The 24,872-nt window shown below is 43.2% G+C and overlaps 1 protein-coding gene across 1 annotated transcript; it reads right to left on the bottom strand.

The window, feature by feature from the left end:
- Positions 1-1,856: 1,856 nt before the first annotated feature.
- LOC140281420 (insulin receptor substrate 2-A) lies at positions 1,857-21,334 on the bottom strand. Its single transcript, XM_072375846.1, has 2 exons — positions 16,818-21,334; positions 1,857-7,274 (listed from the first exon to the last, which is right to left on the bottom strand). The coding sequence occupies exons 1-2, from the start codon at positions 20,992-20,994 to the stop codon at positions 7,270-7,272; spliced, it is 4,182 nt and encodes a 1,393-aa protein (XP_072231947.1). The 5' UTR covers positions 20,995-21,334; the 3' UTR covers positions 1,857-7,269.
- Positions 21,335-24,872: the final 3,538 nt, after the last annotated feature.

Here is a 24,872-nt window from a genome sequence, read left to right as displayed (position 1 = left end):
ACAACAACCGGGGACCCCCCTAAAAAAAGCCAAAATAGACTGAATGAACCTCAATAGACTCTAAAAGGTCTGGCAAGTATTTCGAGTAAACCTGAAAACTCAATTAGAGTTGATAAAGAAAGCACAGAGTACACAGCACAGGGGTCAGCAGCCGAGTTCAACTGTGGGCCAGTTTTTTTCCACATTGCTCAATGAGGGGCCTCTTAGTGGAGATGCAGGTGTCTACAGAGGAAGATGCAAATTTCCACCAATAAGTCAGCAGATACAACAGCATACTTGAAAATCAAAAAATGACCAACTGGCACTACTTCTGTTTGGCACACTGTTGCCCACACAAAATTTGCCAGAGCCATGTTTGCTTTTTTTGCAGGCTGAACGGGACTCATCAACCAGTCAACTAGAAAATAGTAGGCTCTAAGATTTGTCTATGGCAAGCCATGATATTTCCTAACCCCAGTAGAGTTACTTTTATTGTCTGAACCTAACCAAACATTGTGTGAGAAACAAGATTAAAAAGTACAAAGTCGGAGGGCACATCCAGTCAGATGTGCGACTTCACCAACACAGCCCCCCCACATTCCAAACAGGGGCTTTATCAGCTGTTTAAATAGATAAACACTCTTTTTGTCTCAAACTGCTGAGATTGTGCTGTATTTACACTGGATATTAGCATGCTAGCAGTAGCTTTGTTCAAATTGCTGCTGGGTCACCAAGTAAAACTAGAAGTCTCATATTAAACTCCTACAATTGTCTAAAATAGTCTCCAATTGGCGACAAAAGGTAACAATTTATTTCACACAGGTTATAGTTAGTGAGATGGTTATCAAACTATTTTAGACGATAACATACTTTCAGTTCAGGGCAGTATTCATTTAACATAAGTTCAATGAAAGAGTAGTCTATTAAAACCCTATTACCAAATAGTTGGTACAATGTGTAAAAAAATGACAATACAGGACCTAAACTATTGAGCAGCTGAAATTCTGAATCAAGGAAGAATGGAAAAAACATTTCACAACACTCCAGAACTACAGCAATTGGTCTTTTTATTTTCAAAACATTTATGGAATGTTGAAAAAATGTGATTTCTGTTGTAAAATTTGATATGTCGTCTTTCTTAAAGTTCCTATTTGAAACGGGGTTTAAATTATTTACAACTGTTATTTTTCTGTTCACATTTTACCAAGAATCCGTACTTCCTTGGAAATGGAGTCGCAACTCTAGTAAAATAGCACAGGCCCCATCCCAATCAACATTTTATCAAAAGCTGTAATACGCTAACCATTTTTATTCTACTTGAATTTTAATTCGACAAATGATGAGCACCTCAGGAACAAGCCTGCTCCAGAATAGTAGGGACTATTACAAGTCAAGTTCGACAATAGCAGCATTTAAGGCAAAATTAACGGCAATCTGACCGCTAAAATTTCACATCAGTCACAATTCATTCACAATTTTAAAATAGCGCGAATGTAATTTAATTTCAAAGTTAGTTCTTCAACATACTGACTGACAAAGTACCAAGAGAACTTTTCTAATTTTTTTTTGCTCCTCCCACAACTGTAGGACTTAAAAATGTTGTGACCATTAACCTAAAACAATGTGGCATGGTGCTGGAAACTAAAGTCGTGAACTGTGGTATCTCAGCTCATCTCCATGCCCCAAAGCAGTTTCAGGCCCTTGAATGTTCATGAAAAGTCAGAGAACATGAAAACGAGTCAATGCATATAATTTTAAGTTTCACAAACTTCTCTAGTGTTGCTTGAAGTTATTGTGTAGTTATTATTGTGTGTTACTCTGTAAATAGACATGTTAACAAGATATAAGAAAAAGAAAGACAACTGAGACAAAGATAATTACATGAACACATTTTTATTGCAATAGCTCTATCGAAAGCAAAAAAGTTTTGATAAATATAAACACTATGCCGATGCTCAAATCGCCTCCGAGTACCCCTCCTGCTCCCCTTTCCCTCAACAAGAAAACACATGAAAGAAAGAGAGGGAGGAAAAGAAAAAAAAAAAAAAACAGAACAGGGGATGGGGCACCATCCGTGGCGCCGATCATAACATGAAAAAAGCAACAACTTATTTACACAAGAAGGATTTCCATTTCCAACAGTTTTCGCTTTTTTTCTAAGCTGATTTTTCTTCTTTTCTTACATAGGCTGTACGTCGCTGAAAAATAATGCACATACGAAGGATACACGCCTCCACAGTATTCTTTTTTTTTTTTTTAAATCTCTCCTTCCTGTAAAGCTAATAGACAACAGCATTCAGCTCTGAAAACAAGAACACAGGAAGCAGGTTAGAGTGGGGATTTGCTTTCTATCCTCCAAAATCAGAGGTTTTGAAATTATTCTGGGTGGTTTGGGAAGAAGGAAAGAAAAAAAAATTAAATAAAAAGTGACCTGCGCTTGATAGCAGGGTAATGACCATCATTCTTCATCCTCAAGTTTGCCACTGACTTTTAACTGTACTACACAGCAGCAAATTAACTGTAATATAGGTACAAAAAAATAAACATTAGGCAGATTGTAATCCATTTCTTTATACAAATAACTGCAAAATGTCTATGTACTTAAAAAAAACTACCCTTGTATCGCTTTGTTTTCAGAGAAGCCCCGATACAACAAAACGATCAAGAATCCAAGAATAAGATGATTTTTTTTCTTTCTCTGTAAACTAGAATACAAAAGAAATCAAGATATTGGAAGAAAAAGGAAACAAAAGTTTGCATAATGATGCAGTACCCTTAGTCTTTTCTGTGAGGATATATAGGTCTCATTTCTCTAACTTCTTCATCCATTAAGAAGAAAAAAAAAAAGAAAAAAAAAACACCATTGAAGACAGATTTGAGGTTGAATTGTTGCCAAAATAAACACACTCCCTGCGTAAATTAATTCAGTTGTGACTAAGATTTAAACAGGGTATAAAGTTCGACATGAAGGCAATCAGATGTGAACACTTCTGAATAACGCTTCAAATAAATTAAGGGGGATTATTCCAAATATCCCCCCAAAAATCTAGCACTACCGTTTTTTTTTTGTTTTTTTATTTTTTATTTTGCCATTGCATTAAAAACCCAAACGCAACACGTTGCTGTAGCATAGTAAATACACAAAAATATTTTGCAAACATAAAACAAAACATTTCATTTGTCTCAGGCCACTGCGGACAATATATTCTCGTAATCAAATCTTTGTTCGTTCAAAGGAGGAAAAGGGCTCAAAGGAAAATACCTCAAATTGTTCTTAATGTACACATAAGCCACATCACAGACTTAAAATCTTTAAGCAGCAGTTTGCTGGACTTTTACTTTGAAATTCAGAGCATTTAAAACATGGGTCTGCCCACTGGAGCTCAGAACTTGATGACGGAGGAGGTTTTTTGTGTTAGTTTCGGAACCATTTTTACCTCCACACACGTTAAAAAAAAAATTTAAAAAAAAAGTTTTATAAGCTCCTGACATGACTAACTTCTCTTTCCTTCTTGTTTCTGTCATCACTGGAATTTACCGGAAGGAGAGCTGAGGTGGTGAAAAAAAAATTTGAGGATTTTTGTTACCAGAGCAGCTCATGGATGGGATTTTGTTATGGAATGTTTTGGCGAAGGTCGTACTGAGTCTCGGTGAAGGCGACTCATTTGACAATTCGAGCTAAACTTCACTTCGAACATCATGGCATTTGTGACTTCTGTCACTTCGCAGCATTTTCCACCATTTTTTTGGATTAAATATCTCATTGAAACTAAGGATGCACCGATTGTTCGCACCGACTGCAACAGAAGACCAGCCAACCAGGCGAGTATTAAACGCACCAAACGCGTCTTATTATCATTTCTTTTCCCGGTTGGTATATCTTGGATCTGGAGGATTTTCGCAGAGCAAATAAGATCCACGGTTAGCATTTTATAACTTAGCTAGTACAGAAATCTGCGAAAAAAACTCCATTAACGTCATCCGTTTGGCAACAACTAAAAAGCATGTTGCATTCTTAGGTATATAAAAAAAAAGAGAAACAGGATTGGGATCATAAAGGGGGAGCAGACAGTACAGTTTACTGTCTGCTCCCCCTTTTTTTCTTTTTTTGTCTGTTTTTTCTTGACAAAGTGAGAAGGTTCTGGGGCCTGGCGTAGCGTTAAAAGCAGTTAAAGTTCTTTTAAAGAAAATAAGAAATCAAAATTGGCCTTTTAAAATCAATCAGAATTGATAAGTAAGAAGAAAGAAAATTGTAATCGATGCATTTCTAATTCAAATGGTGGAAAATACTAATTAAATGCGAGTCTAACTGTAACCCGAGTAAAAGTTTCTTAAAGTTGTGCAAAATGGGAAAGTTTAAGGACAAGCATGCTAAAGAACTTAGCAGATGTGTTAAACAGGAAAAGAAAACGGTCACGGCAACAGAAAAGTTCTTTCAACTGGATTTTCTGTGAAATCTAAGACTATTTGCAACCGCTTTATCCGATTGGAAAAGTAATTTCCTCAAAATCTACATGGATGCAAGCCCTGAAATCCCAATGAACGTGGAGTACCAGGTGTGCAGAGTTCTCTGCGTCAGCATCGTGTGAGCGGTCAATCACTGCCTGGAGATCACAGCAGCTGATCTTCAGTGACAGTGACAAAAAACGGCCCCCTGCTGCTCTCTGAACCAGACCAGAACAGTCTGGAGATACCTCAGCTCATCCCTCCCTTCCAACTCTGCGTCCCCAACAGTGATGACAGAATGAGAGCAGTAGGCCATCACCTACCCAAGCAAATTAGAACTACCAAAATAAAAAAACAAAAACAAAGTTTGAGCTGATAAAAGGACAAAACAATTGTTAAATGAGTGAACACGAAACAAAAACAGATTCTGAAGACTACACTGGCTGTCTCACTGAATGAAAACAAAGTAGAAATAATAACGTATCAGTGTGTGAAAGTGGGTTTAATGTGGGTGCTCGCTGCCGTGCAAAAGTGCGTCTGTGTGTGAGGCTGCCATGGGTGTAAGTATGTCCAGCGTGCTGCAGCTCAGGTTACTGGAACCTCTTTTACGTCACCCGGAGCCACTGACGAACATCCTGCGAGCATGTGTGAAAAATCCAGACGTAATCAAGACTGACAAAGAGGCGAAACGGGCGCATGAAGGAGCCACCCACAGGAGCTGTGTGCGTCTGCGTTTTGTCGGCATGTATCCGACGTGTGCCTTCATGACACGAGGCGCATGTGTGCAGAAATGCCGCTGCCCACAAGGTACACAACACCATTCACTTGCATTTAATGCGCGTTTATCGCACACGTGCATCACAGTGTCAATGCCTGTACTTTGTGCTTTTACCTCCCGCAGCGCCGCGTGCGGATGTCTGCGTTTGTGTCACCGCCGCCGCCACTCTCGCTCGCTAACCTGAACTGTTCTTCAGACCGCATGTAGTAAAACTGAAAAATAATAACACATTTACTTCCATCGACTCAACAGCGCTTTGTGCAGAAAACCGAGCTAAAACGGTGAGCAGCAGAGTGGGAAAATAACTCCTATCCACCATCTTTTCCTTTTTTTTTCCTGCTTTTTTCCTCTAATGTATGCTCTTTCAACCTATAGCCAACATGCGCCAGTGGCAAAGGTAGCTTAGCCAAACAAAGAGACTGAAAACTGGGGAAACACAGCTAACTGAGACGTTGTATCATGTGCACACAAAGCAACTAATTAGCTGCTTTTCAAACTGTTGCGTACAACCATTTCTCAAAGAAATATCTCTCCTATAACTCATTGAAAGCAAAGAACCACTATACCAACATTTTAGGCTGCTTTAACAGCATAAAATGGTGCAGTTTAAAGGAACCCAACAGGACCTATGACAGTAGAAGTAAGTGGGACAATGCGTGAATGTTGAAATCTGCATGTATCTGGGTTATATCAGGGTCATATTTACTTAATGATAAGAATTTTTCCATGTCTCCCATTGGAATTAACAGGCTGCTGCCGGTCAAAAACAACATGTGACACAGAGACAGGAAACGACTTTTCAGGGTCGCAATTCTGAGCAGTACTCTGACGGTAGCTGCTTTTAGAGGTTTAAGTGTTACACACACAAGAACAGCATTGGAACTACAACGTATAATTCTGCGCAAGAAGTGTGTTTAAGTCAGCATCAGCCTAAGAACTGACAGGCATATCTGCTGGGCACACCCCCCTCTCAGATATGAGAGTGGGCTCAACCTTCTCAGCTGTGGCTTTCAAGGGTAGCCGCCTGCTCACTGCGTTATTTCCCCACCCTGCTGACTAGCATCAGTCAGGGAAGCAAAGAAATGTACCGGAACGTTTGTACCTATCGTAACAAATAAATAATACGCAGTAAGTAAAATTAACACAGTAATGCTTTATGGTTTCCCGTTGCATCAGTGCACCGATACTGGTGCAGTACCACAGTTGTGTTACTCAGCCATATTGAATGTTTCTCACTGAGGTAACTGGTGCCATTTAGCTGCTGACAAGCAGCAAATTGGATTACTATTTGACTGCCGACATGTAAAATGGTAATCCAAAAGGGTATCTGTACGGTTTCATACCTGGGGAAAGAAAAGCATGATAATTGTGCAATGCCACTGTGAAGCTAAAATGGACCCAGCCACAAGCTTGTACCATTTAAGGGGGAAAAGAGAAATGAGGTAAAGAAAAATCTAAAAAAATATAACGTATTTCTACCACAAAATCGTTCATAATCAAACAATTGTTAGGATGGATTATGCATAGGGTAAAAAATTATGATGGTAGATGACTTAAAATAATATTTTTAAGGTCAACGCAGCATAAAAGTTTCCAAGTCTGTACCATAATGCCTTTGCTTAGAATTCCAACTTCCCTTTTTCTTTTTTTAAAATACCGCATTGGAGGACTGGTTAAAGGAAAAACAACTTCCTGCATTGTGTTGATGCCCATCAGTCAAAGTTCAATGACCACTGCCTGCTGAATAAATGTGTTGAACTAGAGGAGGGGGAAAAGCAGCACACATTGGCAGCGTCCACTGTGAGAGGGGAGGAAATGATTAACAAGACAAGATATGCATAAAAACAACTAAATTAAACAATGAAAAACACTAAGAAAAAGCTGCAAGCGTTTTCTGTCACGTTATAATGTTGCAGTCTGCATCCAGAGGGGAGCAGCTTCTCAGTGTGAGGGAAGGTAAGAGGTCATTGGTGTGGGTGGGGGGGGGGTTGAGGTTCCAGGAAGAGTCCAGCGCTCCGAGAAGAGAGATGAGGAGGAGGAGGCGGCACATGCTGGACCTCTGCTGCTCAGTCTGAGAGGGAAATTTAAAGAAAGAAAGAGACCATTAGTCAGCAATCCATCCTCAAAGGCCTTTGGAAGTCACAGAAAGATGATACCAGTCTATTTCCAGTACATTGCTTCTATTGGTACAAATACTCAAAGACTAAAACGAATGACAAACAAAACAAGATCAAACAAATATGTCAAAAGGTCATTACTGGAGCAGAACTAGAGATAAACCGAATGAAGGTAAAAAAAAAGGTCAAAACTTAAAATATTGCTTTAAAACAACAAAAAAAAAGATAGATATCTGATAAGGTGATATTTTCCAACTTGTTTTGGAAGATGTTGACATAAAACATTGAGAAATACAATTGAGAAAATAGTGACAAAGTAAACAACTGCCTGATGCGGTGTAAAAATCCCTTTATAGAGATAGCATTTACACAAACTGCTATGAGGTTTTTTTTAAAGTATGAGTTGGTTTAGAAGATGAAAATGCATGGATCAGTGGCCCCCTTCTGAGTGGTGAGCTTAGCTCTTCTGGTAGAATTCCTTCCAGATTCTCCAAACTGAGAGTGCTCTGACCTGTGTAGAATGCCACTGATGAATCCTAAGCACTTTACACAGTCCTACTTAAGGAAAAACATAAATAATATATATATATATATATATATATATACACACATACCCCCAATACAACATTTGAGATAAAAATCAATAAATCATGTATGTATGAAACTGGAATTTTGCCACTAGCAGATTTAATTTAGATGTCTTTATGGACCAGCCAAAGACATGATGTCCCTAATTAAAATGGCATCAGTTCATATGTGTGATGACATATAAAAGCTCTAACAGGTATATAAACTAGCATTCAGAAAAGTGGCAGCTACTGTGGCCAGTCACAGACAAACAAACATTTGTTTCAATTCTTAGTGGGGACTGACCTTCTTTTTTCCTATCACCTTTGAACCATCATAACTGAATGCCTAACCCTTAAGCCCAACCAATAGAATACAATAGCATAATCAGTCAGAATTTTGCTTTCTCACCCTAACCAAAAAAAACCTTGTGTCCCCACATATACAGCAGGTCCCCCACAAGCTGGTGTTCTGTCAGCTGCTGGTCCCCGTATTGACTATTAAACAAATAAAAGCACACACAGTGTGTGTTCACTGAAGTTACTGACGACAGCTGTAACATCAAAGAATTATGGAAACAAGCTTATAATCAGTCAAATTGAGAGTTATGGACAGTTACTGTCTGGCAGACGTTCAGGGAAGCAGCAGAAAAAAAAAATGTGTTTGTTAAATAAGTGAGTATGGCCAGCAAACTTTGGAGTCTGAACATAAAGTCTGTTTCCAGTCCTGCTATCAAGGCCAGGCCTCAGGTCGGCTGCTGTTGAGTGGCCCCGAATGACCCAGGCCATGGCCGCCCTCCAGATGGGTTATTTTACTCAGAGGTAGGCTTTGTCTGACACAACAATGTGTGCAGCACGCCACAATACAGATGCTTTGACAGGGGGGCATTGCTGGAATGTTGCTCCTCTGTTTGTTAGCCATGAGGGGAGTGGGATGGATGAACACATTGATGGAAAGACAGGAGTACACAGCACAGAGAGGAGGAGAGACAGTGCACAGACTCAGCAAAGACTAAAAACAGTGTGGTGAAGCCACAGAGAGGAAAAAGCACTTAACCCACTGGGCATTACTACTGACAGACACCAACAGGCAGAATACATGGACAAAAAGAACCTGGACATTTAACTGGTGGACGTAGACCACCGCAGAGAAAATAGACCAGCTTCTGCCAACGTACCCATTATCCAATTGTACAATGAATAGGTTTTTGTGTGGAAGAACGCAACAAAGATTTGGACATGTTCATCTGCTGATCCAAAGTTCTCAAATCCCAATCTGAAAAAACCCACAGGACCAAAACAATGGCCAACATTCCAATTCCAGACACTTCAGGACACCCCCAGGTGTTCCGTGTCCACTCCATTAGCATGTGGGAAGAACCCTCTCAATAAAAGGCGGGTGGTCATAATGTTACGGTTGATCGCGTAAATCCAAACCCGTTTGCATTTGGAAAAAAAGAGGGGATATTCGTTTGCATGAGTAGTGATATGCAGCGTGTAGAGAGACATTTTATTTCTGTTCAAGGCACAAAAAAAAAACAGTTCTATAAACCTTGCTGTTTTATCATGGTATTTCCTAGATGTGTAAAGATTAACCAATGTGAACTAAAACCTGGTTTGAGTTCACATTGGTTCTGTCTTTCGCCTCGACATCAGAGTAAACATAAGGCTGGTCTGCTGCTCTTTCTCCCCATAATGGGGTGTATGCTCCATCATTCTTTTTGTTTGTTTTTTTTTAAACTGCTGCAGTTATGCCTTCATGGCAACGATCTAAAGAAATTCGGCTCAAGTTCTGATGCAAACTATAAAAAGGAAAAACAACAGCTTCTCAGGAGGCTACATAATTTTAGTGGAGGGCCACATTTGGCCCACAGACACTTTGCCTCCCACTGGTGAAAAACGTAGTTATGTGAAAGCCCGTTGTCTGTTTTCTTAACATTTTGCATCATTATACATTTACATCCCAAACAACAAGCCTTGGCAAAACTGGGCTTAATTATGGTTATGACAATAAAACAAACTTGGATTTCAATGTGGGTGCGTGCAAGAGAGACAGTCTGAGGTCTCTGGGTTTCTCAGCAGTCCAGACGTGGACTTTGATCAAAACAACGCTCTCAGGACACGGGCCAGACTGACCGGAGATGACCTCTGGCGGCCTACTTGCACACGCAGACACAGTCGCTGGAGAATTGGGTTTTAAAAAACAGTTTGCCACACACCTGCATTAGCCAACAGCTTGTTGTGTCACTGCAACACAGGCAGGTGGGCTCAGCCCCGGCACTCGTCTCTCTCTCTCAGTCCCTGTGCCCCCCCCCCCCGACCCAACGCCTGTCTCTGTCCTCCCTAAACCCCATTTAACCAGCTGGGACAACAGATGAAAGGCATCATGGGAGCGAGCAGCCAGCGTAACATGTTGACCCAATATGGACTGGCATAACAGCTGAGGCTACAACCTTTTAAGAGCAGATCGAAGAACAGAAAGCAGCGTTTGGAAACTGCTTTATGACTGAAATAAAAGAGGAGTGAGTGGAGTTATCATCCAAAAACGTGAATGGGTTTAAATCTGCCCAATGAACAAGAGTGAACCCTCTTTAAAAATAATACTTCTCCTAAAGATTGATGTAGCAATCTGTAAGTATCAAATGGAAAGGGTTAAACCTAGAGGTGTGGAATTTCTTTTTTTTTTTTTTTATTCTATGTCCTTGTGGGCGTGGACAACTGCATGCAGAAGAACACAATCATGAGTTTTCTGCCTGCGTTACATTAAAGTTTCCATTAATAGCAGATTTTCTGGCGTCAGCAGAAAAATAAAGTTGCGCAGATAAATTTTCACGCCGTACCAAACTGCCAATAAAGACTCAAAAAGAAGAAGTAATCGTCATACTTTTGCTCCGTAATGCTACTGTGATGCGGGACAATGTGGCAGAGAAAGATGAAGCTTAGCAGGAAGTGCTAAAAAACTCCATTACTTACCAGAAAGCACAAATTAAACAAAATGCACGTAGTGTGTAAAGCATAGTCGCAAACATGGAACCCTGCAAGCTGAACCAGCTGTGCAACCTCAATAAACACATCCAACTCAATTCATCAACCAAGAATCGAGGAGGCTTCGTTATTTGCTCGCATTTAATACTGAAAAAGTAGCTGCTTGGTGATCCAACCAAAAATCTGTAGCGCTGTTCTTTTGTCGTTGTACATTTTAACCATTTCCCAATAAACAATGGCTAACTTGAACATTTCTTCAAATTTTTCATCCTCACTCCTCCATAACACACACTTTCACAACAACACGTCAATGTGGAGGGATCATGACTCGAGGGAGAATCCATCTCCAAAATTCTATGGAGCGTCTAAAAAGCCCTCCGACAGCAACCCGACGTGAGAAACTACTGACATACCACAAGTTCTTTGTGTACATTTCTTACATCTTTTTCTTCTGCCTCCATCTCAGTTTTCTCTTCTTTATTCTACTGAAGCCTTTCCCAGTGGTTAACAGGCTGTTATGTTACGCAGCTAGCTAGTTAGCGATACCCAGCATGCCCCTCTGCAGTTGTAAATATATAAATAGATTTGCGTTGCCAGCCTGTGTTTGAGTTGATTATGCCATGAAGGCACTTCTGGTGGTAAACAATATAAAATATGACTGAGGCACACCATACAAAAAACAGGTATATCATCCAGCACTACTATAAGTGATTATATAGTATTTTGAGAATGCAAGACATTGAATTGCCTCGTTCAGAGGTCAAATGTAATTAGCGCAGAAATGATTCCTCGAAAAACTTGATTACATAAACAATCAATGCAAATTATTTGCTTCTATGTGTCGTTTAATCCACACAAATATGTCCTGCTAAGTGGTCACCCTGTTTCCACACGGACAATTATTACTGTCGCACGTGCGCGTGTGCTGTTGTTCGTAGCGAGCTTGATTTGGTGACTGTAGAAAACTGTGACTGTAGGAGCAAAATCTGAGAAAAAGATGAAAAAGGCCTTAAGTTTGGGATGATTTAAAGCAAAAGGAAGGGGAAAATACTGTACAGTGTGTCCGAGTTAGCTTACCATGATAGCACAGCGTCAATATCTCAGCAGAAACAGAGAGTTCATATATCGAGTCCAGTGAGCGGAACAAACACGAGGAAACATTTCACGTTAGCATTTTAATGGAAATCAACAGGCTTGTTAGCTAAGAAGGGCGCTAGTAGTGAAAGTAAGTAAACTGAAGCTTAGGCTGGGCAGGCTGGGCCACTTTTAAAATTTATGTCTCGTATTTCTTCACTTAAATTAACTAGTTGGTTTTGTGCTTTTGACATGCAGATCAATACTTAAATTTGTTGCATTTTCTGAAAAATAACCATTAAATAGTTCATGTTAAGACACCGGTCTTCTCTCTAATCTGATTACTTGATTAATTGATGAAAAAATAAATAAAATAATCGACAGAATACTCATCTGTCTAAATAATCTTTTGCTGCAGCGAAGATTCACACATTTAGTTTATCATGCAGTTGCTATGTAATCCTCACATTACATTTCAAAGGTCTGAAAGTGAGACAAATAGCAAAACTTTAATTAAAAGGAATGCAGACAGATTGCAAAAAGTAAAGAAAATCATTTGTCCAGATAACGTGACAATATAACAATGAACGATGCGAGTTCAAATGCTTTAAATACACATTTGCACACAGTCAGACTTGGTCTAATAAAGCAATCCAGTACGGGGGGGTGTGTGTGTGTGGGGGGGGGGTCAGAGAGCCACAAAAACTTTCCTCTGACAGTTAGAATGGGGGCGTAAACCCAAAATTACTTTGTGTGCAAGCCTAATGGTTAATAATTCTAACATCTGTGTGCAAACATATCTGGCTATTTAAGAGGCAAAGTGACTGCTGCATGCAACATACGCACACACACGGTGAAAGGGGGGGTCCTGTTACGAGCAGCACATGCCTCAGACCAGCCCATAAATTCATGTCAGTCTGGAAATAGACTTGTAAATATAGAAGGGCCTTGCCGTAGAGTTGGGAATGGCAGAGGAAAAGGGCAGCCTCGTACCATCTTCTCATACATCTTATTACCGTGCTCGCTTCCTGTGTGATAAACCTGCCTCACACCTCGGCTAACCCTTCACCGCCCCCCCCCGTAGTCGCTTGCCCGAAACGCGAGGGGAGGGGGTAAAAGGGCAGGTTCCTGTCCTATCACTATCACTGACATCGAAAAACCAACCGACTCTCTGCGTGGTTTAACTCCACATCTTTCTCAGGACCCGATTTAAACCGTTGGCCATCTGACAGATATGATCCGAGTGGGGGCTCCGACTGCATTCTTCTGTCTGAGCAATAACCACCATAAAACACTACAGGAGCACATGTCAGATGAGCATTTTATTAGAGCAGAGCGGCGGCCTGGAAATGCTTTAAGTAACGGTCTGGAAATGCTTTGAGTGACCACGAGTTGATTTGTAGTCCCTATGGGAAGATATTTTCCATTTCTGAGGTGTGTGGCTGTCTGGCCAAAAGCAAAACAAAGAAAACCCCCAGAAAAAATGTGGACGGCTTTACTAGGAAATTGGCTGCAATAATATAAACTTGTGCTTTACAGTTTTTGCAGAAAAAAAAAGAAAAAAAGATGGGACTTTGGAGCATGTACAGACCAGCTAGGCCCACTGGAGTCTCGTTTGCTACATTTTCATTTGGACTTTTGCTAGTTTATCTAATAGTCTCACATTTTTTTTTTCCAATTGCTGAAACGGGTCTGACAAAAAGTCCCCATTATCTAGTTCTAGCTCTAACAAAGTAGATTCCACTATTCTAAATTGTGAATAATATAAATATGCGAGTGCGTTTTGAGCTGGCTGTTAACGCATGTGGGTATGCTAACATTGTGTGAGAAAACTATGCAACAGCTATTCTCGGTTCTTTTTTTTTTTTTTACTTCGAAGATCAAAAACTTGAATGGATTTGATATACAACCCGCATTTAAACCAATCCACATTATTTGAGAGGCAAGACGAGCAGAAAATGATAGTCTCTGCTGTGCTAACTTCCTTTAACGGTTACCCAGCAACTCACCGATGAATCAACTAAATATTGTGGCTCTTGATTAGAAAAATTATTTAATCCTCCGTCATAACAAAGAAGAAACACGACATTACGGTTTTTGGGGGAGCAGATGTCTAAGCACGAAAAATTAAAGCACATTTCACTTAAAAAAGAAAAAAAAAAGAAACTGTAATGTGCAACTTTCAGTATTTTCTGATTATTTGACTGCCAAATGTTTACCTCATTGACTTATAAAATGATGAGCAGATTACCAACTCAGAGGGTCTGGTCCGTTGCTTCCAGCCTCAATGTGAAAGTGATTTAACTTCTTCAAAGTTTAAGTACATTTTCTGGCTTTTTTCACATTGACGTGCGATTACTTCCTATAACCCCAGCTGATGTGCTTTATGCGTTTGTGCTTTATCCAATATTCATAGATGAAAACAAAACGCTCCTGGCAGCTGGGTGGAAACACAGCCTTCACCTCCTTCCCTCCCTCTCCGGCTCCTCTGGGTCAAAGATTCCAGGTGTGCCTATCTGTTCATCACTGCAGCTGAGAGGAAGCGCATTCCTAAGTGATGATGATGCGTTTCCTCTCAGCCCCAATTTGTGCCATGACACGCTGCCGCTGCAATTACAGAACCACATCAAAGGCCGCCCGCCATGACTCAACGCATACTAACACTCACACCTACCTAAATGCAAAGCGCAGACTGTAAACAAGCCAACATACACAGGATTATTTCTTCTGTGTGTGTGTGTGTGTGTGAGCATGATTATACATTTCTTACCGTTAACCTTAAACTACACCAGCCATTGCTTAATGAACCCGCTGCCGGTGACGGGAAACTAAAGCACAAACGTACAGATGGCTGAACACAAATGACGGGATTTGTCTGAGCGACCTGAGCTGATCTCTCTCAGCACAGATTCCGCGGTGACATCACACGCAGCACCATGAAAAACGAATCAGTTGAGAGTTCTGACTCACATTCAGGCAAACGCACACGGGCAGTGATAAAATCCACAGCTTTTCTAAACTAAAAGGAACAGTTTGCCTTCCTGCCCGGCCGCACCTTGTGCAGGTGAAGACGGGTTTACCCTGATGCAGCAGTCAAAACAAATGCAACGCTATATTATACGCTAATGTTTCAATGGCGTTCCAGGTGGGACGTAAAAGCCGGCAGCATCGTGTGAGAATTAGCATCAGGGTGTTATATGGCCTGCCATTAACTGAACACTGAGATAAGGCCTAACAAAGAAGGGAAGGGTGAGCCACAAGTTCGAGTTTTCTCACTTTTGAACAGTTCATCTTCAATTATCCTCCTCCTCCTGCTTCATCCCCCCCAAGCATGATAAAACCTAGCTAACAACCAACCAGCTGATGTGACCTGCTCTGGTGCCTCTTACACATGAACAGAGTGGAGATTGACGAATAGATCGTTAATCTTTTTGGACAGAGCGAGATCCAGAACAGGAAGCAGAAGATCGAACTACGATTTGTTGCTCGTGTTGAAAGAAGAAGGCAAAAAGACCACATGAATTCCACCACAAGAGAGAGTGGCTTTTCTCTGCAATTAGGTGGGGGAAAAGATACACCCGAGTCATCATTAGCATCAGAAGCCGGTCGCTGGAGATCAACAGATGTTCCACATTAGCAGATCCTAACAGAGAAAAAGCCCACGGAATGTGTTGAGATACCTGCTGCTATGCTCAACCAAAACAGAATCAAAACCTGCAGGAAATAGGAAGATGACCGTTTGGAATAAAGCAATAAAGTAATCGTCCTATTACCTGACATTTCTCCATGCAGATGAAGGTTTGCAAGCTTTTGGAAACATTCCGTAACTTTCTTTTTTTATCCTACTGGAGTGACACAAGTTGAGGCAGCTACAACTGTAAATCACGCAAGACTGAGCCGGTCACAGCCACAAAAAACCCACTAAAAACTTCACACGTACAGCTTCTCAAATCTAAACAGTTGCTGCTACTCCTTGTTATTACATCTATTCTATCACTACAACTTGACACATTACAGACTAACAGAGGCAAGTTCTTGCAATGGTGAAACTAACTCAACTTAAATTAAGTCTGAGTTGAGCTAAATGAATACCACGTCACTACACTGTTATGTGCTGTGTGTTTTGCCTTCATAGGATCCTTCCATGTCTAATATAAATAAACATGTTTCCAGTACCCAGAAATGTGTCTCAAGTGACAGGCCTACAGCAGACAAAAGGGTTTAAACACACAAACACCCACACATTAGTGCACTCTGCATACATGCTGACAAACAAAACAGCAGCATGTGCACAGACAGGCACAGAGAGACGCCGCCGCCAGCAAGTCTTTTTTTGGGTGATTCAGACTGCAGCTGACCTAAGATAAACCTCCATTCATTCAGAAAAACAAATCGTCTACCAGACTGTTGGCACTCAACATACACAGACCTCAAGATCAACCACATATTGGTGCCACTTCCTGCACCAGCACTGTTACAGACTCCACTTCAGTTCCCTGGACAGATGCCTTCAAAGACAACAGCTGGCTGCTTCGAGTGTCTCAGCCCTTGTCAAGATCACAGAGACTCGATTCATGATAGATGCACAAGAGGAGCTGCAAATTGATATAAAGTGACTAATAATAACACACAGCACTCAGGGTTATTTTGGATTTCAGAGAAGGAATAAATATCACACACATTTTTTCCCTTTTACTCACACAGTGTAGCTGGATCTAATGCACATAGGCCGACGGGCTGCTTTAACTCAGCTAAAGGTTTTCCTCAGTGAAGGTAGAATAGATCCGGCAGCCCAGAGAAGCTGAGCATCACTGAACTGTCAGTGGCATATCGAAACCTGACAAAGTAAAACTTATACTTGTTCTTACTCACCCTTGGTTGTTGTAGTGACTCCATCTGATTTGGTGAAATCTATACTGGCGTAGGCTCCGTTCTCTGGCAGAGGCACCATCCCCACTGTCGCCGACGTGCTCCCACTGCTGCTACCAGGCCCAGACGTCACGGCTCCCATATTACTCCCATCTTCCCTCAGCTCCAAGGCAATGTAGTTGAGGCCGTTCTGGTAGCCAACAGACATGTTCCTGCACATTCTGCTGGCTCCAGCCCCTGAGGAGGAGGAGGAAGAGGGGGATGCAGACACCATGCTCATTTCTGGGTCTCTTGCTTGGGAGTGATGAGCCGGTGAAGCTCCTACACCCTGCACAGACATCCACACACTGTCGAACGATGCTGAGCTGGCCCATCTGGAAGCCTGTCCCTCCGTTAGGCAAGATCCGTTGGGGGCTGTTGGGTTAGCCAACAAGGGGTGGGTGGCTGAGGATGAAGGGCCAAGTCCTCCTCCAGAGGGAGTTGAATTAGAGGAGGTGGAGGAGAATGTCTCTGAGCTGTGTCTCCTCCTGCCTTGGGGGTCTGCTCGTACCACCTTGGGCTCCGGTTGGTGTGTCGGTGCCCTGCCCGGACTTGATGGAGGGAGAGGAGGAGAAATGGATGGGGAGGATGTGGCGGGGATGTGGCTGTAATGCCCTTCTATCACACAGAGATGTTGCAGCATGGCTGTTGGGCTCGTCTGCGACTTCTCACCTCTGCTGAGGTTAAATGTCATGTCCGTGTAATCATCTCCTACTGACCTCCAGTGACCTCCTGCCTGGACTCCAGGGGAAGCCAGCACCCCAGGATTGCTGACCAGGGGTCGGATATAGCTGGGCGGGTTCCAGGGTGCAACAAGGCTGGGCCTGGGTGACTGATTCTTACCCAAACATCCAGCCGAGTCCTGCTGGTCTGCTCCCACCTCCACGCTCATGTAGTCCTGGGGCTGGGGAGGGGAGCAGCGATGGTCTCTGGATCCCAGGGAAGGTGCTTCATCTTGGGTAGAGAGTGGATAGGCAGGGGGCTGCTGTTGGTGAGGGAAGTGATCACCAAACTCGATATTAATATATTCTCCAGGACTGGAAGGCCCTTCAGATGAGCTTCCAGTGGCTGGGACTGAAGTTGAGGTGCCTGCAGACGCTGTAGAGGGTTCACTAACCCGGAGTGGACCATGAAAACTCCTCCTTCCTAGAGGAAGCCTGTTGGGCCTCACGACACGCCTGTCAGTCATTGCTGCTGTCGTATGATGAGCTCCATAAGGCGGAGGTGGGTGAGAGGGAGTGGAGGTGCTACTTCCTCCCCCACTCCTCTTTTCTGGTATTGACATTGAAGCTGTTGCAACTGATGAATATACTGGCTTAGCAGGAGAACTCATAGGTACATATTCTCCATCCTCTTTCTCATCCTTCTCTCTGGTGGGTGTCTTGTAGGAGCGAGGGAGGGAAAAATAAGGGCTGTAAGACTTGAGGGTTCCCTCAGGTGTGGCAGATGTGTAATAGCCACTGTTCCCTTCATTTAAGAGCTTGCACCCACCACTGCTGCTGTAGGACATGTCCATATATTCCCCATTCTCAGGTCTTTCTGCTATGCTGTCACTCCTACACACACCAGCTGTGCCAGAACTACTGTGAGGGCTGGGAGAGGCCTGAACTGGGGAAGGGGAGCTGCCGCTGGCCCCTGGGAGCATCATCATGTAGCCATGAGAGTCTGTAGAGGCTTGAGCCTGGAGCTGAGGGTGGTGGGCTGAGCGGGTACCTAAAGCCGGGCTGTGGAGCTGAGGAGAGTGAGAGATGTGATGGTGATGAGAACTGGGTTGCATAGGCATGTAGTCAGGGGGAGTGTCCCGTGGCGACGCAGCGACGCCACACATCATAGGCATGTAGCCGCTGTCTTCCTTGGCAGAAGAGGAGGAGGAGGAAAGGGGAGGGCGCTCGGCACCGGCCTCCGTCCGGGAGAGCGTGGAGGGACGGCTCTGCTGGCTGTGCTCAGAACAGGAGCTGTAGTCAGAGCGAAGCGAGGAGGTGGAAGAGGACGGCCCACCGCGGAGCAGCCCACTGCCAAATGGTAACACCAAATCTGAACCCTGATCTAATGAGAAGTTGGTCTGAGTCATTTTCTGATAAACTGCCACTCCCGAGCCTCCTGTTGCACCACCAGCAGGTCTGGAAAAAGAGTGCGTCCTCCTCCGCAGTGATGACGATGAAAAGCGTTCATCCTCTGTCGTTGATGTGCTCTCGTCGCGTGGTGTGTCACCACCGCTGTTGCTACCAGAGCCCACACTCGTGCCAAAGACTTCCCGGTTCCAGCCCATGGCCATGTAATCATTTAGGCAGTTCTCCTCTCTGATTGGTGGGGTGTTGCCCAGTGAGTCTGGTGTGTTACTCCTCACTCTGAAGTACCTGAAGTCACCAGGGCTGGAGCCGTACTCATCCGAGGAGTTGAAGCCACCGTCAGATGGGGAGCCACAAATTGATGCACTCGATGGGCGGGTGAGTGTATCTGAGACGGAGCCGTGGCCACTGCTGGAGGAGACGCTCACTGGACTGGTGGTGGAGGGGAAGTGGGAAACTGGCAGCGAGGCGGAACGGGCGTGATAGGCGGAGGACGTCCCGGCGATGGCTCTGACATAGCGGCCGCTGCCGGTGCTTGTGCCAGCATTTCCTGTGGCTACACCACTCCCACTGCTGCCGCCAGCCCCATCCTGACGACCATGGTGAGCGCGTGCAGAGTTAAGGTGCACCAGACTTCCTGTGGCAGAGCGGAACGGCCGGTTCATTGTCCCCTCGCCTTCGCTGGATGTACGGAAGCGATAGCCACTCGCCCCAGAGCTTTTACTTGAGGGCGGCGTCCCAACCACAGACTCTGTCCTCGAACGTCGCTGCAGCCCAGTCTGACTTGGCGGCAGGTTGCCCAAGTGGCGCCGTGTTGTGATAAATGACATGGGATTGGAACCTGAGGATTGGCTTTTGCTCCTTGGCCGAAACTCAGCAAAAGCTTTCAGGGCTTTCATAGTCTCCAGGATGGTCTCGTGCATGTTTTGGGCCACGACAGAATCGTCCACCTGCATCCATATTTCCCCAGGACCAATAGAGGAGGAGCGACCCACCTCAATGAAAAAGAAGCTTTCCGAATGTCCACAACGCCTAATATTCATCAGCTGAAGGTTAACACAGGGGGTTTCAGAGTTCAACTTAACGAGGTGAATAGTTTTGGTTGAGAGGCAGAGTCGGTAAACACCAGTGAGGTTTTTAGTTTGACCCAGTCCTTTAGGTTTTACATTAACCTGCCACACCTCCTTAAACACAGTACCAGGGGTGACTGTACCATATCCATCATCTAAATCATCAGAATCCAAATGCCCTCTTTTCCCCTCACTCATCAGCTCACTAACAGCCACATACCAGTCCTCCTGCTCCTGCTCATTTTCAGCCACGATAGCAAAGTATTCGTCCTTAGTGTAAAGGGCAATAAGGTGTTTGTTTTTGGAGTCCGCCCTTTTGTTTACCGTGAAGCACTGGTAGAGGTAAATAACCCTTTTCGGGGGAGAAGGGGCGACCGCTCCGCCGGTGGCGGCAGCTGCGGCAGCAGTGCGCAGGCTGTTCCTGAATTTCTTCTCGCTGTCGTAGTACTCCAGGCGGCTCGGCCCGAGGTGGCTGGCAGCCCGGAGCACGAAAAACCTCTTGTGTCCATGTTTTTGCTTTCTTAAATAGCCACATTTGCGAATATCATCAACAACGTCCGAGGTATTTGCGACGTTCACAGACGCGTATACATGGCTGCTGCTGCTGCTGCTAGCGGTAGAGGAAGCGGCGGGGTCCTCGGCGGTGTGTACCTGGCTGAGAGAGGAGGAGGCGGCTTTCCTGCCCGGGGACTCAGCGACGTTTTCCCCGGAAAGATGCTGCTGTGGAGCCAGCTGGTAGTGATGGTGCTGCTGTTGATCCTTTGGTGACTGATGGTGGCTGAGGTTGTGATGGTGGAGGTGGTTGGAGGGTGGCAAATGTTGGTGGAAGCGCGAGCTTCCCCCTCCGCCGCCGCTGATATTAATTAACGGGGAAGGGGGTTCCCCGACCAAGCCGTCTCCGTTCGCGTTGGCGGCCGCAGGTTTCGTCCCCACGTCCCTCTGCTGGGTCTCCACCATCAACATCGCTGCCTTACCTTCCTGGTAATTCGTGAAATTTGCCATCAGAGAATACAATCAAAGGTCACTTTACTTGCAAGCTAATCCGAGCAGACCTAGACCCCATTCTTGTTTTGGGAGACGAGCTCCCGAGTCCGGCTAGGCCAGCTAACGTTGACGCTCAGATATGCAATCCTCCCAGACCGGCTTTGTTACTCCGCCTCAAAAAACGAGTCCCTTTGCCCTTTTAGCAGCGAGGTAGGTATTCCAGTGCGGGCTTTTTTCTCGAAATGAAGCCTACCGTAAACAACATGACCACGCTGAGCCGTGCGTCTGTAATCGGGAGGATCCGGCTAGGTCGGTTAGCAATCCGCTCCCTTCTACTACTTTACACATCTCTACAGGCCACAGCACAAACAACACGTGACTCTCTGCGTCACCGAACAAACGGGAGGAACAAAGACTCAGACACGGAATGCGATTGGCTTATCCCCTTGACTGACATCTTTTGACAGGTGTCTTGACCAATTCTTGCAAGATATTAGTGCTTTGCGTCAATGGCTCTGGCCAATCCTGTCTTAGAGAGTTTACCAAAGTTTACAAATAGGCGGTGACTTTTCAGGCTTATCTGGAGCCTGTTGTTAGGTGATCCAGCAACCGTTTGAGTTAGAAAACTGATCTCAGACCTGTCGCGTTGAGCAGACAGACGTGTCTGTTCAACTTCTTCATTTTCGTTGTTTATTTCTTATTTTCTTACAATACTTCTTTCAAATCAAAAGAAACTGCATCAGATACATCACCCCTGGCAGTACATCATATGTATTGTTTTATTTACAACATGAAATGTACTCTAAAACATATAATTGTTTCGCAGGCTCAAAAACACAAAGTTGTTTTTTTTTAACTACTGAACCTAACTGGCATTGCAAGGCTATATTGATGCATCACTCACATTTTTTTAAACTCACTTCATTACTTCAGATTCTTCTCTGTCTGTCAGACAGCTGTAAGTAGATTTAGATTTAATATAGAAAACAGATTTTTATTACCTTGACCACACCAACACTGAAAATGTGCCTTTACATTGGTAATTTAATAAGGATAATAATACTAAAAATGACCATTTGAAATTTAAATCGTTATAATGTGTTTTGGCTTTTACAAGAGACTGAGCATTTTTATGCTGTTCTTACTTATGCAGGAGGACCTGAAAAGCGTTAATCAAATTGTGTCTCAGCCTGCAGAAAGCGGATGCTTAAAACCCAGCTTGAACTCCCTCTCACCTTTCAGAGTGATATTCGGTTTTTTAACCTCGGGGCATCTACGTTAGACCAGACAATTACAGAGAGAAGCAGAGATTTAAGCCCCTCTATCGAGTCTGGGTGGCATAATTGATGAGGACTGCCTTCTCTGCCCAGGGGAGGTATCTGTGTTTCTCCACACCGCAGAGAATGCAATGCTCGGCTTTCCATGCCTCTACTACACTTTGCGTGCAACAATTTACTTGACTCTCTTTTCCCAAGCACCTTCTAGTATAATGAGCGGAATCATGTGCCGTGCAGCTGGCCCCTGAGGGAATCAGACCTTTTACTCTATGCAAGACCACCTGTCTGCCTCTAAAGGTGTCCTTATACATGACAAAGACCTAAAAAGTCATTTAAGGTGATTGCAGTAAACGTCTGTGACATCATGCTGCATATAAAGTATTTAATGATATAACCTTACAGCAATATGCATTATGTTTCTCTGCTTTCTTAAAGGGAACTTGGAGTCAGTAGCAACATAAACAGAAAAAAAAAACATCCTGGCAGGTGTTTGTTCAGACATATGACATGATCTTTCTTGAATGGGTGTTATTCCTACTTTGTGCATCTGTGAGAATGCTGGAATCCATTAGCATCCGCTCGACATGAATGTTGTCATCAGAGAGTGTACTTCAGGTTCCATGAAGGCGTCCATGTGCTTGCAGATTTGTTCTTATAACAAAGACTTGTCCGTAGACTTGATTTGCGGTTAGCATGCACAGAATACCTCTTTCTGTGGATGCTAATCTATTGCACACGTATGCAGTAGGAGAGTATTTAGCTGCACCTCTGCAGTGCTTACAGTTGTCCCTGAGTGCGAGTATAATCGGGCTCATAAGGCCAGATCGTGTTTTCCACATCAGCACGTCCGCATGGGTTCATGTGGGTCTACGTGATGTTAATTTTGTCATCTGCTCTAGTATGCCAAAGTCTGTCTGGATGGCTTTAAATATATCTCTATGCAGCTGGAAATGTATAAAATTTGTGATTTGTATTGTATTTACTGCTATGCTGACTGCATACTCGGGTTCCCTACATTCTCCAGGCCAATAGAACTGAAGCCTGCTTGGGATGTATATGTTGTCATTTTTCTGCATTAGTTACGTCTGGCAGACCAACAGCCCTATTTGTACCTGCCATAGCTGCTGTAAAGACTTCCGCAGCAGATAGACTTTAGTCTTTTAGACTAAAAGTGCAAAGTCACAGCCAGCCCTTCAGACACATCCACAAGAGTCCTGTGTGTGTTTCTGGGTTCTGTATGAGGAACAACGCGATGCTAAAGGTTATCAAACTTTGAGGCGGACTTCTTATTGGTCTTCTCTTTTGGTAATTTTGGCAACTGAATTATAGATGCACAAAATACATCTATTTAACAGACTGACACACAAAATATGATATCCACTTGCGCCCACATCCACATCAGTCAGGCAGCTTCAGCAGAGTTGGACATGATAAGATGACCTCTTGTGATATTTTCAAGGACTTTATACAAGTTTATACAAGTCAAGTATTAACATTGAATGGGAATATTAAATCAATGTTTGAGCTATTAGTACATCTTTAACTTGGACATGTTTAGCTTAGCATAGCATAAAGGCAGAGAAGATTAGCCTCGTCCTCTAAGGGAACTATCAAATTCATCTGCTGCATATTTTACACACAAACAGCAAGAACATTTAGGTTTGCAAAGCAGGGGATCAGACAAAGACGGGGCCAAGAAACTGGGAAGACTTCTTTCATAACGAGTAAACTATATCTATGCAAAATTACACAAAAAAGGGCCCAAAATAAGTTTTTTTTTTATTCATGTTGCAAAGCTGTGTGAGCAACAATATAGAAATTATAATTCCATCATGATGAAAAATATTAAGATGCTATCAAGACATGCTATGATGCTATGTTAGCAGGATAGAAATGTAGCTGGTGTACAACTGGTTTTAACAAATAGCATCTTCTTTACTCCAAGTGTTCCCTAACATGACCACAAAGTCATTAAATGATGGAAATGGGGATTATCAAAATGCTTGGCTAGCTGCATGCATCTAAAAATTCCCATCAATAGCAGTAAAGAGTTTAATGCCTTTTAGCATCATGGTTAGAAAACAGTGATAAATCTGGAGATGGTAGACAGAGTTTTTTTGTTTGTTTGTTTTGTAGAAGGCTAACTGTTTCTAATGCTTTTACCTAGCCTGTATCTCCTTGCCTTACTTAGCCTCTGCTAACACACATATATATCCAAATTTGGCAACCTAGCAAAGACAAAACAATGCTCTTTTGCTTGAAGCAGCAAAACATTTTCTTGACCTTCACCTAAAATTAAAAAAAAAATGGATGTTTGAAGGACAACTTAGGTTAATCAATTCGGAAAGTGTTGCTAAATATAGTATAGTAGAAGCTATAGTATAACTATAGCTATAGTAGAAGCTGTCTTTTCTCTCCCATTCCTTTGCCTCTTCAACCCCTTGTTCAGAAAAAAACAGACACCATTATGACATGCAAAATACCAGACTCCAATTTCTCTCACAATGACTGCTAGCGACCAGCTGACTCGATGGGCAACCCAACTCTTCCCAAGGGATATGTCAGCTGCTTTTCAAAGGAAGGCTGGTTCTGCTAACCTCTGTCTGGCATGAGACCAGT

Source organism: Leuresthes tenuis, unplaced genomic scaffold (assembly GCF_036924035.1).
Source record: "Leuresthes tenuis unplaced genomic scaffold, fLeuTen1.0.hap1 SCAF_22, whole genome shotgun sequence".
NCBI classification, from domain to species: Eukaryota; Metazoa; Chordata; class Actinopteri; order Atheriniformes; family Atherinopsidae; genus Leuresthes; species Leuresthes tenuis.
Note: the sequence above shows the minus strand (reverse complement) of the source record. Positions and strands in the feature narration are given on the sequence as shown.

What these genes read in the sequence shown, in the direction of transcription:
- LOC140281420 (XM_072375846.1), bottom strand. Translation starts at nt 20,994, where the DNA reads ATGGCAAATTTCACGAATTACCAGGAAGGTAAGGCAGCGATGTTGATG.